This window comes from Leucopleurus acutus (genome assembly GCF_964270905.1).
Source record: "Leucopleurus acutus genome assembly, chromosome: 6".
Lineage (NCBI taxonomy): Eukaryota > Metazoa > Chordata > Mammalia > Artiodactyla > Delphinidae > Leucopleurus > Leucopleurus acutus.
In genome coordinates this window covers 88,992,939-89,007,126 of record NC_139149.1, presented here as the reverse complement: position 1 = coordinate 89,007,126, position 14,188 = coordinate 88,992,939, and the positions used below count along the sequence as shown (strand labels likewise).

The following is a 14,188-nucleotide window of genomic DNA, read 5'->3' as shown; positions in this document are numbered from 1 at the left end:
TAGTGTATAGCATTTTGATACTTAAGAAATTTTACCCCTTTTTTTGACTTGAACTCTCTCTTTGCTTTGTGTTGTTTCTACTCCACTTGTGAAGCATCTGACGAAAGAAGTTCATCCGTGGAATATCGCCTTTTTGTTGTAATGTCATTATTTTAAATGCGAGTGCATGTCATACATTCATTATTAATACCTTTGCCAGAACAGGGCTGAAACTCATCAGGAGGGATTTATTCACACTATGAGAGTACTTGCTATAGGTGTCGGGTTATGTATTTCAGGTAGCTTTTTATCTAAATTTTAAATAAATGTTCATTTTTTCTAACTTGCAACATCCTCTCCTCCGTCCTAGGGTTGGACTGGTCTGAAGAGAGTGGAGAAGAACTGGAGGACTCAGAGCAGGCCTCGCCATACCAGGTTGCCTGGTCCATCCGAGAGACCCTCAGATACGAAAGACACACGTGAGTCTTCCTTTTTCTTTTTATTCTTTTTTTTTTTTTTTTGGTACATGGGCCTCTCACTGTTGTGGCCTCTCCTGTTGCGGAGCATAGGCTCCGGACATGCAGGCTCAGCGGCCATGGCTCACGGGCCCAGCCACTCCATGCCATGTGGGATCTTCCCGGACCAGGGCATGAACCCGTGTCCCCTGCATCGGCAGGCGGACTCTCAACCACTGCGCCACCAGGGAAGCCCTCTTTTTATTCTTAAATTTCCACTGTAGTAGATTGATTTTTCCTATATATGCTAATTTCATTTTATTTTTATTTTTTAAATAAATTTATTTATTTATTTTTGGCTGCGTTGGGTCTCCGTTGCTGTGTGTGGGCTTTCTCTAGTTGCAGCGAGTGGGGCCTAGTCTTCATTCTGGTGGGCAGGCTTCTTACTGCGGTGGCTTCTCTTGTTGCAGAGCATGGGCTCTAGGCATGCGGGCTCAGTAGTTGTGGCTCATGGGCTGTAGAGCACAGGCTCAGTAGTTGCGGCACACGGGCTTAGTTGCTCCACGGCATGTGGGATCTTCCCAGACCAGGGCTCGAACCCGTGTGCCCTGCATTGGCAGGCGGATTCTTAACCACTGCGCCACCAGGGAAGCCCTCATTTTATTTTTTAAAGATAAATTTATTTATATATGGCTGCGTTAGGTCTTCTTTGCTGCGCAAGGACTTACTCTAGTTGTGGCAAGTGAGGGCTACTCTTCGTTGTGGTGCGTGGGCTTCTCATTGCGGTGGCTTCTCTTGTTGCAGATCACAGGCTTCAGTAGTTGTGGTGCGAGGGCTTCAGTAGTTGTGGCTCGTGGGCTCAAGAGCACAGGCTCAGTATTTGTGATGCATGGGCTTAGTTCCTCCACGGCATGTGGGATCTTCCCGGACCAGGGCTCGAACCTGTGTCCCCTGCATTGGCAGCAGACTCTTAACCACTGTGCCACCAGGGATATCCCTGTCCATTCTCTGATATTTCTAATGCGCTGAATATTTCTGTGTTAAAATATTTTTTTGAAATAATCTCGTTAGAGGTTCTCAATATCTACCTTATCAGAAAGCTGTAGGTTAATGCCCAGCCCCTTCAGTGGTGAGAAGAAGACTAGTTCTCTTTCAGGGGACTGCCTCAGCATCATAGGTATATGCTTGGTGCGGTGTGACAGGACTGAGATAGATCCTTCTCTGTGGGGCTAAAGATGACTCACAGACTCAGCTAATTATTATTTTCGTTTAAGTACTGTGGTTTGAATAGGTGTTCAGCAAGACAGAGGGGAGACTATCTGCACCCAGGCCGACTCCTAGAATTTCACAGTATCGTAGTATGCATATACATTCTAAGGTCCGGTTTCTGAATTTATAGGCTTAAAAATGTGATTTGTTAGTACACCCAGAAATGATTAGGCTTAGGGAGCTGATTCACTAGAGGCTAATGTATAAGCCAAAATGACAGTTTTTAGTAGGAAGTATCATCATTAAGTAGTACAGATGTTCACTAAGCAAAACTATATGGGAAGCAAATTATAGTCAGAAGCTTATTTGGACGTGGAATTAGAGCAAGGAGAGTTAGCTGGATTTATTAATGGTCAGTGTCATTAAACTATAACAGCCTGATGCCTCCGTTTCCACTCTTGGGCTTTATATCCCGTATAGGTGTCCCTGTCTCCCCTGTCTCCTAGTTACTATTGGAAAATGCTATATATTTTTTTTCTCTCTCTGAGATTCCATTTTATATGTCATTTAAGACTGTTTCCTCACCATTAGCATTTCTTGTTTTCAGACAGAAGTACAATTGCGCTTAAGCTTTCTAAGTTATAGATAATATCAACTGTGCTTCCTAAGGTTTATATTCAAATCAGCTTAGCCTGACTTGGGATATTTTGGGTTAATTTTCCAAATGCTATAAATAGATAACATAACTAAATGCTCGGCACAATACCTGGTTCATGGGAAATGATGAATGATAGCTAAGAATCCTATTTTAATTCTGAAAATTACCTGAACATTATTAGTATTGGGAGTATTTGCCCTCGATTAGGAGCCATGTATATTCCATTTCTGCCTTCTAGTGCAGTTCTCAGAATATTTCTTTTGCTGTTAGAGACTTGTGACCATCAGCTTTGTCTTCATCTCTGTAGCATTTTACTTTCTTGGCCAGTTTGGCTAACTTGCTTCTTCTTTGACTGGCTCTTCTTTTCCTTCAGTATATATTTCTCCTTTTTGCAAGCAATTTTCCTTACTTCCTGCCCAGCTGTCCCTTTAATCTTTTCCTCTTCACTCATTTGTTTATTCACTTGTTCAGCATATTCTTGTTGAACTAGGATTATGCTTCAGGCATGGGGCACTATGTTCTTTTCCTTGGGGGAAACTGGCATTGCGTTGGTTTACCATCCCTTCTGTGCCTGCAGCTGCATATCTGCATCTGCCACTGTGTTCTCTCACAGGAACCTCTGTCCTTTTTTTTTTAGACCACCTATAGAACTACCTTATTCCAGCTTCTTGTTGTGCTTCAGTGTAATAGAAAATGGAGAGCTGTAGAAAATTGGCCCTACCTAGCCTGTCCATTATATCTTCAAGAAGTTTTGGCCATGTGAAATTTCTCAAGGTTTTGCCATTTAAAATTGCTCAGTGAGTTCATTGTGTTTTGGGGGAAAAAAAGGCACAGTGGCGTGATCGCTACATTCCCCCCGAAGAACCTTTTCATGAGCTTTCTTCCTAAACCAAAATTGTACTTAAAGAAATTTGGGGAGAAAATTTGGCCTTGTTTTGGCAGAGGTTCCTTGGTTACTTAGTTTAGTTGTAGATGCCTGTGCCAAAGTGGAGCTCTTAAGATTTTACTTAGGTCTCTCGGTAGCAGAAATAAGTTGGTATTTTAAATGTAGTATTAAGGAACAGTAAGTACTGCCAGTAACTGCTTCCCTTTTCACATTCCTAATGATGTCTTTGATAGAATAAAGTTCTTAATTTCGGTGGGTACAGTTTATTAGTTTTTTCCTGTATGGTTAATTTGTGACCTGTTTAAGAAATCACTGCTTACCCCAGGGTCATGAAGCTATTTTCTCATATTATCTTCTAGAAGCTTTATTGTTTCACTGACAATCTTTCTGGAATTTATTTTTGTATATTATATATATGATGTGAGTTAGGGCCAAGGATCTTTTTTTTTTTTTTTTCCCATATGGCTTCTCTATTTAAGCAGCACTATTTATTGAACACTTACTTTTCATTGCATTGGAAGCCTTGACATAAATGTGTATGTCTGTTTGTGCATTTTCTAATCTCTTCCATTGGCCTATTTGTCCTTGTGCAAATAACTTCAAAGTTTTAATTAAAATAGTTTCAAATAGGGATTTCCCTGGTGGCACAGTGGTTAAGAATCCGCCTGCCAATGCAGGGGACACGGGTTTCGAACCCTGGTCTGCGAATATCCCATATGCCACGGAGCAACTAAGCCCGTGCACCATAACTACTGAGCCTGTGCTCTAGAGCCCGCTGAGCCACAACTACTGAAGCCGAGCGCCTAGAGCCTGTGCTCTGCAACAAGAGAAGCCACAGCAATGAGAAGCCCGCGCACTGCAACGAAGAGTAGCCCCCACTCGCCACAGCTAGAGAAAACCCACGCACAGCAACAAAGACCCAACACAGCCAAAAAATAAATTAATAAATATAAAAAAATAGCTTCAAATAGATTTTAATCTTTTTTTTTTTTTTTTTTTTTTTTGTGGTACCTGGGCCTCTCACTGTTGTGGCCTCTCCCGTTGCGGAGCACAGGCTCCGGACGCGCAGGCTCAGCGGCCATGGCTCACGGGCCCAGCCGCTCCGCGGCACGTGGGATCTTCCCGGACCGGGGCACGAAGCCGTGTCCCCTGCATCGGCAGGCGGACTCTCAACCACTGCGCCACCAGGGAAGCCCGGGAAGCCCAGATTTTAATCTTTTTGAAGAAAGCTTTTGGTTTCATTGATTTTTTTTTTTTAATTTTAATTTCTTGTTTTTTATTTCATTGCTTTCTGCTCTTTGTTTCCTTTTGTTTGGCTTTAATTTTTTTTGACGTTTTTAAGGTAATAGCTTAAATCAGTTAAATCTGAGATATTTCTTGTTTTCTTTTTTTAATTTTATTTTTGGCTGCGTTGGGTCTTGGTTGCTGTGCGAGGGTTTTCTCTAGTTGTGGCGAGTGGGGGCTACTCTTCGTTGCGGTGCGTGGACTTCTCATTATAGTAGCTTCTCTTGTTGCAGAGCATGGGCTTCAGTAGTTGCAGCGTGCGGGCTTCAGTAGTTGCGGCATGTGGGCTCAGTTGTGGCTCATTGGTTTAGTTGCTCCACGGCATGTGGGATCTTCCCAGACCGGGGATCGAACCCATGTCCCCTGCATTGGCAGGCAGATTCTTAACCACTGCATCACCAGGGAAGTCCTTCTTGTTTTCTAACATAGATGCTTGGTGCTATACATTTCCCTCTAAACACTGGTTTTAGCTACAGCCCACAAATTTTGGTACGACATGTTTTCATTTTTATTCAATTCAAAATATTTTCTAATTTCCCCCCCCAGCCCCCGCCTTTTTCTGTTTTGGCCACGCTGCATGGCTTGTGGGATCTTAGTTCCCTGAATAGGGATTGAACCCAGGCCGTTGGCAGTGAGAGAGTAGAGTCCTAACCACTGGACCACCAGAGAATTCCCTCTAATACCCCTTTTGATGTCTTCTTTGATCTATGGGTTATTTAGAAGTGATATTTAGTTTCCACATATTTGGGGATTTATCAGGAATTGGTTTTTAATTTAATTGTACTGTGTTCAGAGACCACATTTAGATTACAGTGTTCTGTAAATGTCAATTAAGTCAAGTTGGTTGATAGTGTTGTTCAGGTCTTCTTTAATTCTCTTTCTTTTCATCTTTGGTGATTTTCTTTCATTTTGTTCTGTCAGTTACTGGAAAGGGATGTTGAAATCTCTACTTGTGGATTTGATTATTTCTCCTTTTAGTTCTCTCACTTTTTTTTTTTTGAAAATTACATTCTTTATTTTTAAACCATCCCTTAATATTATCACATTTGCTTTGTAGCCAATAAAAACAACATATGTATGCTTGGGTGTGGAAGATGGGGTGAGGCAATGTTGATGGAGAGCAGGACAACCTTCAGCCCCTGAATAAGACTCTTGGTATCATTATTCACAAAGTTTCTTTTGCTGTCTTATTTCTACCATGAGAGACTAAACAGGATCGTTTTTTATTATTCAGTTTATTGAAACTGAGCTTCCCTGGTGGTGCAGTGGTTAAGAATCTGCCTGCCAATGCAGGGAACGTGGGTTCAAGCCCTGGTCTGGGAAGATCCCACGTGCCACAGAGCAACTAAGCCGTGCGCCACAACTACTGAGCCTGCGCTCTAGAGCCCGTGAGCCACAACTACTGAGCCTGCATGCCACAACCACTGAAGCCCGTGCACCTAGAGCCCGTGTTCCGTAACAAGAGAAGCCACCTCAATGAGAAGGCTGTGCACTGCAACAAAGAGTAGCTTCTGTTCTCCACAACTAGAGAAAGCCCATGCACAGCAATGAAGACCCAATGCAGCCAAAAATAAATAAATTAAAATAAATAAAATTTTTAAAAATTTATGGAAACTAAAAAACAAATAAAACAAAATCCCCCAAAACACAGTTCACCTATTATTCTTACTCATTACCCCTGTCTCTGGCAACCACCAATTAAGTCTCGATATCTATGAGCTTGATGGGGGTTTTTGTTTGTTTTGTTTTCTTTGTTTATTTTGCCTGCACTGGGTCTTAGTTGTGGTGTGCAGGATCTTAGTTACAGCATGTGGGCTTCTTAGGTGCACCATGAATGTGGAATCTAGTTCCCCGACCAGGGATCGAACCTGGGCCCCCTGCATTGGGAGCGCAGAGTCTTAGCCACTGGACCACCAGGGAAGTCCCTGTTTTGTTTTGTTTTGTTAAAGATTCCACATATAAGAAAGAACATATGGTATTTGTTTCTATTTCTGACTTATTTCATTTAGCATAATGCCCTTGATGTCCATCCATGATGTCATGAATGGCAACATTTCATTTTTTTATGGCCGAATAATATTCCATTGTATACATATCATACAATTTCTTTATCCATTCATCTGTGTGTGGGCACTTATGTTGCTTCCACATCTTAGCTATTGTGAATAATGATACAGTGATGCTGATATCTCTTTGAGACAGTGATTTCACTTTGAGACAGTGATTTCATTTCCTTTGGTTATGTTTACCCAGAAGTGAGATTGCTGGATCATATGGTAATTCTGTTCTATTTTTAATTTTTTGAGGACCCTCCATACTGTTTCCCATTGTGACTGCTCCAATTTACATTCCCACCAGCAGTGTACAAGGATTCCCTTTTCTCCGCATCCTCACCAACACTTACTTCTTTTTGGTAGTAGCCATTCCAACAGGTGTGAGGTGATATCTTATTGTGGTTTTGATTTGCGTTTTAATGATGATTAACTATGGTGAGCATCTTTTTATATACCTATTAGCCATCTGTATGTTTTCTTTTGCAAAATTGGATTTTTTGCCTTTTTGCTGTTGATTTGTATGAGTTCTTTCGCTTTTTACTTCACCCATTTTGTAGTTCTGTTATTTGATACATAAACATTTAAGATTGTTCTGTTCTCTTGATGAAGTGATCCTTTTATTTTTATAAAATGACGCTCTTTATCCCAGTCATAGTGTTTGCTCTGAGATCTTACTTTATGTGATATTAGTATAGCCACTCCAGCTTTCTTTTGGTTACTGCTAACTTGGTATCTTTTTCAGTCCTTTTACTTTTTAACCTATTTTAGTCTTTATATTTGAAGTGGGTTTCTTGTTGGCCGCATATAGTTAGGTCTTACTTTTTTATGTACTCTGACAATCTCTGCTTTTTATTTGGGGTATTTAGACCATTTAAATTTAATGTGATTATTGATACTATTGGATTTAAGTCTAACATCTTTTGTTCGTTTTCTATTCGTCCTATTTGTTCTTGTCCTTTTTCCCGTTTTTCTTTTTTGATTATTTTTTATGATTTCATTTTATCTCCTTTCTTGGCTTATTAGCTGAATTCCTCTGTTTTATTTTTATAGTGGTTGCTTTAGGGTTTGCAGTATACATACTTAATTGCCTTAGTGTATCTTTAAGTGTTATACCCCTTCATGTATAAGAACCGTATGACAGTGTACTTCCATTTCTCCTTTCCCATCCTTTGTGCTATAGTTGTCGTACATTTTACTTCTACCCATGTTATAATCCCCCACGTTTTTACAATTTCTAGAGAGCTCTTCATTCTTTGAGTAGTTCCAGATTGCCATCTGATGTCATTTTCTTCTGTATGAGAGGTTTCCTTTAATATATCTTGTAGTGCAGGTGTTCCAGTGATAAATTCTTTTAGCTTTTGAAAGTCTGAAAAAGTTTTTATTTTGCTGTCACTTAAAAAAATTTATTTTTTATTGAGGTGTAACTGTCTATGCCTTATTTTTTCCCCTCAGCTCTGATTATGCCTTCTTTTCTTAATATTTATTTATCTATATGCGTGGCATGCGGGATCTTAGCTCCCCGACCAGGGATTGAACCCATGCCCCCTGCAGTGGAAGCTCAGAGTCTTAACCACTGGACCACCAGGGAAGTCCCCTAATTCTTTAAACATTTTGTGTAAGTCACCAGTGAAGCCATCTGGTCATGAATCTTTTCTTTGTGGGAAGTTTTCGCTCTTTTGTTGTTTTAGTAAAATAAGATAAAGTGACTTTTATTTGGAAAATTTCACGTCATGCCTTCAGATTACAGACAAGCCTGAAGTTTTACGAAATCACGTTTGGAATTTACTGCTCTGTATTTATTTGGAGCTATTAGTAGCATCTTAATAATAATACCTGTACTTATATTGTGATTTCACGTGTATCATTTCTTTCTCTTGACCATGGGAGTTAGGTGAGCCAGCTGTGTCTCCATTTCACCCAGATGAGAAAAGTTAAAGAAAGAAGGAAACTTAACACGTATCGAGAAATGCTGTAGGTACCAGCCCTTGTCACTGCTGGTATATTATGGGAACTGGCCTTTCTCTTTCTAATTTGCTACTCTTCCTCAGCAACCAGATTTGAAATATTAATGTCTAGCATCTTAGAAGTGGGAGGCATCTTGAAGATTTTCTAGTTCAGGACAGTGCCAAGGATGGTCTGTGGATCTGTGCTAGTCTGCAAACTGCTTGTTACTGGACCACAGCAAGATAATTTTGGAAGTTATGAATAAGCTTTGAAAACTATTATCGTGATGTAACATGCAGCATCCAGGTGCATCTTCCCATGGTTAACTTGAGAAACACTCATCTAGTCCATTTTCTCTGCAGTAATAAGAGTCTTTTTAAATAACAATATTGGCAGTTGATTTTCCACCCTAGCTTTATTTTCCCTTTAAGACTTACTGCTTCTCTTTCATCTTTCTGTTATGGCGCGTCCATTCTCTTAGTTATACAGATTTCAGAGTCATTATTGACTTTCTTATCCTTCATACCCAGTCACCAAGTTCTTTTGTGATAATGGCCCTTATGTGTTGTGTTCTTTCTATTATCTCTGTGGCCTTTTACTTTCAGTCCCTCCCAGTTGTTAGCCGTTGACTCCGAAATCTGTATCTCTTCTCTAAACGTGCCCAAGTTTATAATTTCCAACTGTTTCTCCACCACTCCCTATGTTGCCTCATCTGTACTTTTTTTAAAACATAAATTTATTTATTTATTTATGGCTGCGTTGGGTCTTCGTTGCTCTGCCGGGGCTTTCTCTAGTTGCAGCAAGTGGGGGCTACTCTTCGTTGCGGTGCGCGCGTTTCTCATTGCGGTGGCTTCTCTTGTTGCGGAGCACAGGCTCTAGGCGTGCGAGCTAAGTAGTTGTGGCACGCGGGCTTAGTAGTTGTGGCTTGCGGGCTCTAGAGTGCAGGCTCAGTAGTTGTGGTGCACGGGCTTAGCTGCTCTGCGGCATGTGGGATCTTCCCGGACCAGGGCTCGAACCCGTGTCCCCTGCATTGGCAGGCGGATTCTTAACCTCTGCGCCACCAGGGAAGCCCCTCATCTGTACTTTAAATTACCTAGGTCTAAAATGGAATTTATTTCCTACCCCAGATCTGCTCTTGCTCCTGTTTCCTGCTCTTTGCCAATGGAAACAGCTGGGGGATTATTGTCCCTTCCATCTTCTTTGCCCAGTTGACAAAGTCTGTCTCTCTCTTTTTTCTTTTTTTAATTATTTGGTTGCTTCGGGTCTTCATTGTGGCACATGGGATCTTCGTTGCAGCACATGGGATCTTTTGTTGTAGCGTGTGGGCTTCTCTAGTTGCACCGTGCAGGGTCCAGAACGTGCGGGGTCCAGAACACGCTGGCTCAGTAGTTGGGGCACACGGGCTTAGTTGCCCCACAGCATCTGAGATCTTAGTTCCCCGACCAGGGATCGAACCCGCGTCCCCTGCATTGGAAGGCAGATTCTTAACCACCGGACCACCAGGGAAGTCCCCAGAGTCTCTCATACATGCAGATTACCTCTGATATTCTCTAGTCCTGCTGCTGCCCCCCTGGTGTAGGGTCCTTGTTATTTCTCACCTGGAGTTTTATCATAATTTCCTCACTGTTCTCTTCTTCTGTCTCTTCTTCCATTTATATCTGCTGACAGTGTAATCTTTCTCATGCATAGCTCTGTTATTGTTAGCTATTTTCTTAATAATCTACAAGGTTCTTCATTGCCTATGGAATAAAGGTTGAACTCTTTAATCTGGCCTTTAGCTTTAGAAAGTCTACCTAACCCACCAGCACTCCCCTGCATTCCCCACGCCTTAGCCAAACCAAGATACTCAGTCCTTGCTGTTCCCCATCCTGTCCATCTCTGTATCTTGGCTTATATTGCTTTATCCTTGTGAGGTACCTTTCTGTGCTCATCTTCAAATTCTACCCTTTTTTCAAGGTTCAGTTCTGTTGTCATCTCCTCTACAAAAAGCCTTTCATCCAGCAGTCTTTCTAGGGAACTTTAAAAGCATTTTATCTGTACCTCTCCTATGTTTCTTGTTCTCTACCTCACATTAAAGATACTAACAGCATGTACTGGCTCTACTACAATTCCCAAATGGAGACCTGCTGTGGGACTTCGGGGAACAATTAAAATAGAGATTGCTGCGTCCCATCCCATGGAAATTCTGGTTCAGTAGATGTAGGGTAGGTCTTGGGAAACTGCAATTTTAAAAAGCTCCTAGCTTTTTCACAAAGCATGATAGACATAGAGTAAATGTTGAATGTCTAATAGGTGAAAAGGTTGAAAGGAGATCCTTCAATTGGTATATCTGTAGTAGAAACTATACTGAAGAGAACATGACTCTTAAGACATATACCAAACAGAAGTTTACAGAGTAGCCTGTTATGGGCTATTCTGAAGAAAAAACAGGTAATACCACTCAAGAAGAGAAACCAGGAAAGGATCTACAGAATATTAGTAAGATAATAAATATGTCGTCTGTAGTGTCATATGTGTGCTGTTTGTTTATGTTATAAGAGAAGGAAGGTAAAATAACACAGGTCAGTTTTCAAGTCTTGTGTGCATTATTCCTAACAGTAAAAAAAAATGAGGTCACATTCATTCTATAGAAAGGTGACCTTTTTAACCTCCCTGGTGGTAGACATTGCTAACTAACCACAGCTCTCTTTCTTGTTGAGCTTGAATGTGCCCTCAGCATCCTTTTCAGTGTAGTGCTCCAGCAGGGGCCACCAATCAATCAACATTAGCGTTAATGATAGAAAAGCCTCTATGTAATTCCCTGTTACATGAAATGTTGTTTAGGATATCTCCTGTAGTTTAAAAAAATACTGTAGAATGATTGTGATCCCTAGAATCAAAATTCTTTTAAGTGCTTAGCAAAAAAAGGGTAGTTAAAAACCAGTACATCTGAAAGAGCAGCTCTTAGATAGTATTCATGGTCCATTGGAATTCACTGCTCTATTTCTGGTATGACCTATCGTTTATGAAATTATGCTGTTTCCTCAAAACCGTCGTGTCATTTACTCAGACTTTTTAGTAAGTAGAGGTAAAGAAATTATTTTCTTCCCCAAAATCCCTAGTCACTTAAAACTTGGAAGACACTGATGCATTGAGTGTCTAATCATGACACGCTAAGAATAAGAAGGTTAAGCTTCTTAGAGCATTGGATTGTCTCTACTGCTCACTTATTGTAAAAACACTGTACTTATTTTCAGCGGCTCTACTGAAATTCTCTTCCTCTAATTTTGTTAAATGTGTGCTCACATGCCACAAGTTTCAGGCCTGTGCATCCAGCCCCCCTTCTTCATCTGCTTTTCCCCTTTTTAAAATGAGCCTAACGTGTAATCAAGTTTTCTGCTTCTCTCCCTGCACTCTAGGTCGGATGATGATGATACAGAGAGTAGGAGCTCCAGGGTGACCCAACTTTGCACTTACTTTCAGCAGAAATATAAGCACCTCTGCCGCCTGGAGCGGGCAGAATCTCGTCAAAAGAAATGCCGGCACACGTTTAGGAAAGCTTTGCTGCAGGCGGCCAGTAGAGAGCCAGAATGTACTGGCCAGTTGATCCAGGAGCTACAGAGAGCTGCATGCAGTCGGACCAGGTTAGAGCCTCACACTACCACCTCTTTCTAAGAACTCACCTCAGTCTGTTTTCTCTAATTTTTGAGAGGATAGTCGAGACACAATGAGTGGTGGGCATATTATCTTGAAATATTTAAGCATTGTATTTTGGTTTTGTTGCTCAAAGTTCTGTGATGGCAGAATAATCCTGCCATGAGGTGACAGTAAAATTAAAGTATTACGATAATTTTGCTGGAGTTTGATTAGAATTTATTCAGTAGAGGATTTGAGAATGTTACCTGTCTTTAAAAAAATACAATGCTTAGAAATTTTGTGTTATTTAAAAGTAATATTTAGTTTTTTTTAAGCCACAAAAGTGGTATTGTATGTTTTTTACTTATATTATTTTAAAATTTTCTTTCCATTGTATTTTCTGTTAATATCTACATAATCCCATATATCATGTATTCAAAATGTTTTATTACATTGGATTTCTTTGGGGGGGGAATCCCTTCTGTTTATAATGAAGGTACTTGCTTATTGTGAAAATTTGAAAAATATAGAAAAAGGCAGAAAATCACCATAATGTCAACATTCACAAAACAGACCAAGCACTGTGAACATTTTGATTCTGTCTCCTTCTAGTCTTTCTCTGTGTGTGCGCGCGTGCGCACATGCGCAAATAAACATTATATAGATAAAACATTTCGGGGTTTATATACCTAAATATTACCAGTGGTTATCTCTAGATGGTGGGATTATTGATAAAGTTAAAAAAAATTTGTAGTCTGTGTATTTTAATTTTTCTATAGTGATCATGCATGAGTCATTTGAGGAAAAAAGCAGAAAACTAAAAATTAACCTTTGCTTTGTAGCTATTGATCATATTCCTTACATAGCTATATAATTTTTGAAATTTCATTTTGTGTAATTTGGTTTTCATTATATTTGCTGTAAAAAAAATAACCTATTTTTCAGTTGGGTATCTCAAAAAATACTATGCCCTTAAGATTTTTCTGCTTCTTGGCATATTTAAGTTGTTTGAAACTGTGTATGTATATCTAATATACCTCCATAGTGGTTGCAGCCTGCAGTATTTCCCCTCACTGTTTTTTTTTTGGAAAAGCACTTGTTATCATTTAATGAATCTCCCATCATGTGGCTTCAAGCTACCAGGACACAAGCCCCACCGACACCCTTAATCTTCTCCTCAGCTCATCTGCTGCAGAATTTGGCCTTCACGATGACAGGCTGCTTTGGGAGCTGTCCCTTCCCCGGAACTTTGTAGTAACCCGATCGCACCGCGTCAGTGACAGGGGCAGCTCCATTCCTGCTCTTGGCGGCATTTACCCGTGTCTGCTCGCTGACCAAGGTCCACAATTTATCAAGGTTGACAGTTGGGCAGAAGCTCTGGTTCCCCTTTAAGTGGTAATGTCTCATACCAACTTTCCCAAAGTATCCTGCGTGATGTTTGTCGAGGTTGATCCTGTGGTGATGCATGCCACCAGCATTACCGCGGCCTCCCAGGTGCTTCCGGTGTTTGCCGATGAGGCCATGGCCGTGGCTCACGTGGCCCCTAAGTTTCCGGGTCTTCCTTAGTCGGGATGGCATGTCGGCGGCCGAGACGAAAAAAGCTTCCCTCACTCTTAAGAGCTCCCAGTCCCCCGTAGTGGAGGTAGTGTCTGTCATAGAACATCTTAGCTTACATCATAGAACATCTTAGATCATCTTAGAACATCTTAGCATACTTCTTACTCAGAGACTTGCCTTTCTCAGAGAAGCATTCCCAGATTCCACTGACTGTGTTGGGTCCCCCTGATATATATGCTGTTGTGCTCTGTACTCTGCTTCACTGTTGAATTTATACTTATATTAATGTCTGTCTGTCATGCTAGACAGTGGTTTCTATGAGGGCAGGAACAATGTATATTTTGTTTTTAATCTCCAGTGTTGATGAATGAATGAATAGAATTGAACAAGTGAAGGTCTATTCTCTGTTTATTGAAAGAACTCACTCAGTTTGACATCGGTTTTAAAATAATGGTATCTAACATTTATATTATATAATGCTTCCAAGAGTATAATTTCAGTAGAAATTTGAGTTTTGTCCAACATAAAACAATCTAGATGTAGACCA

General features: G+C 40.6%; 2 protein-coding genes across 2 annotated transcripts in view; one reads left to right on the top strand and one right to left on the bottom strand.

Annotated features, from left to right (window-relative positions):
• Positions 1-14,188, top strand: part of INO80D (INO80 complex subunit D) — a gene marked incomplete at its 3' end in the record, with an annotated part of 60,428 nt that overhangs the window by 30,892 nt on the left and 15,348 nt on the right. Inside the window, exons 5-6 of the mRNA XM_082840799.1 lie at positions 350-458; positions 11,868-12,092. Of these exons, the coding sequence (XP_082696925.1) occupies positions 350-458; positions 11,868-12,092 (334 nt within the window). The remainder of the gene's footprint in view (positions 1-349; positions 459-11,867; positions 12,093-14,188) is intronic.
• On the bottom strand, positions 13,161-13,667 carry LOC309963088 (large ribosomal subunit protein uL15-like). Its single transcript, XM_082841231.1, has one exon. The coding sequence runs from the start codon at positions 13,660-13,662 to the stop codon at positions 13,267-13,269; it is 396 nt and encodes a 131-aa protein (XP_082697357.1). The 5' UTR covers positions 13,663-13,667; the 3' UTR covers positions 13,161-13,266.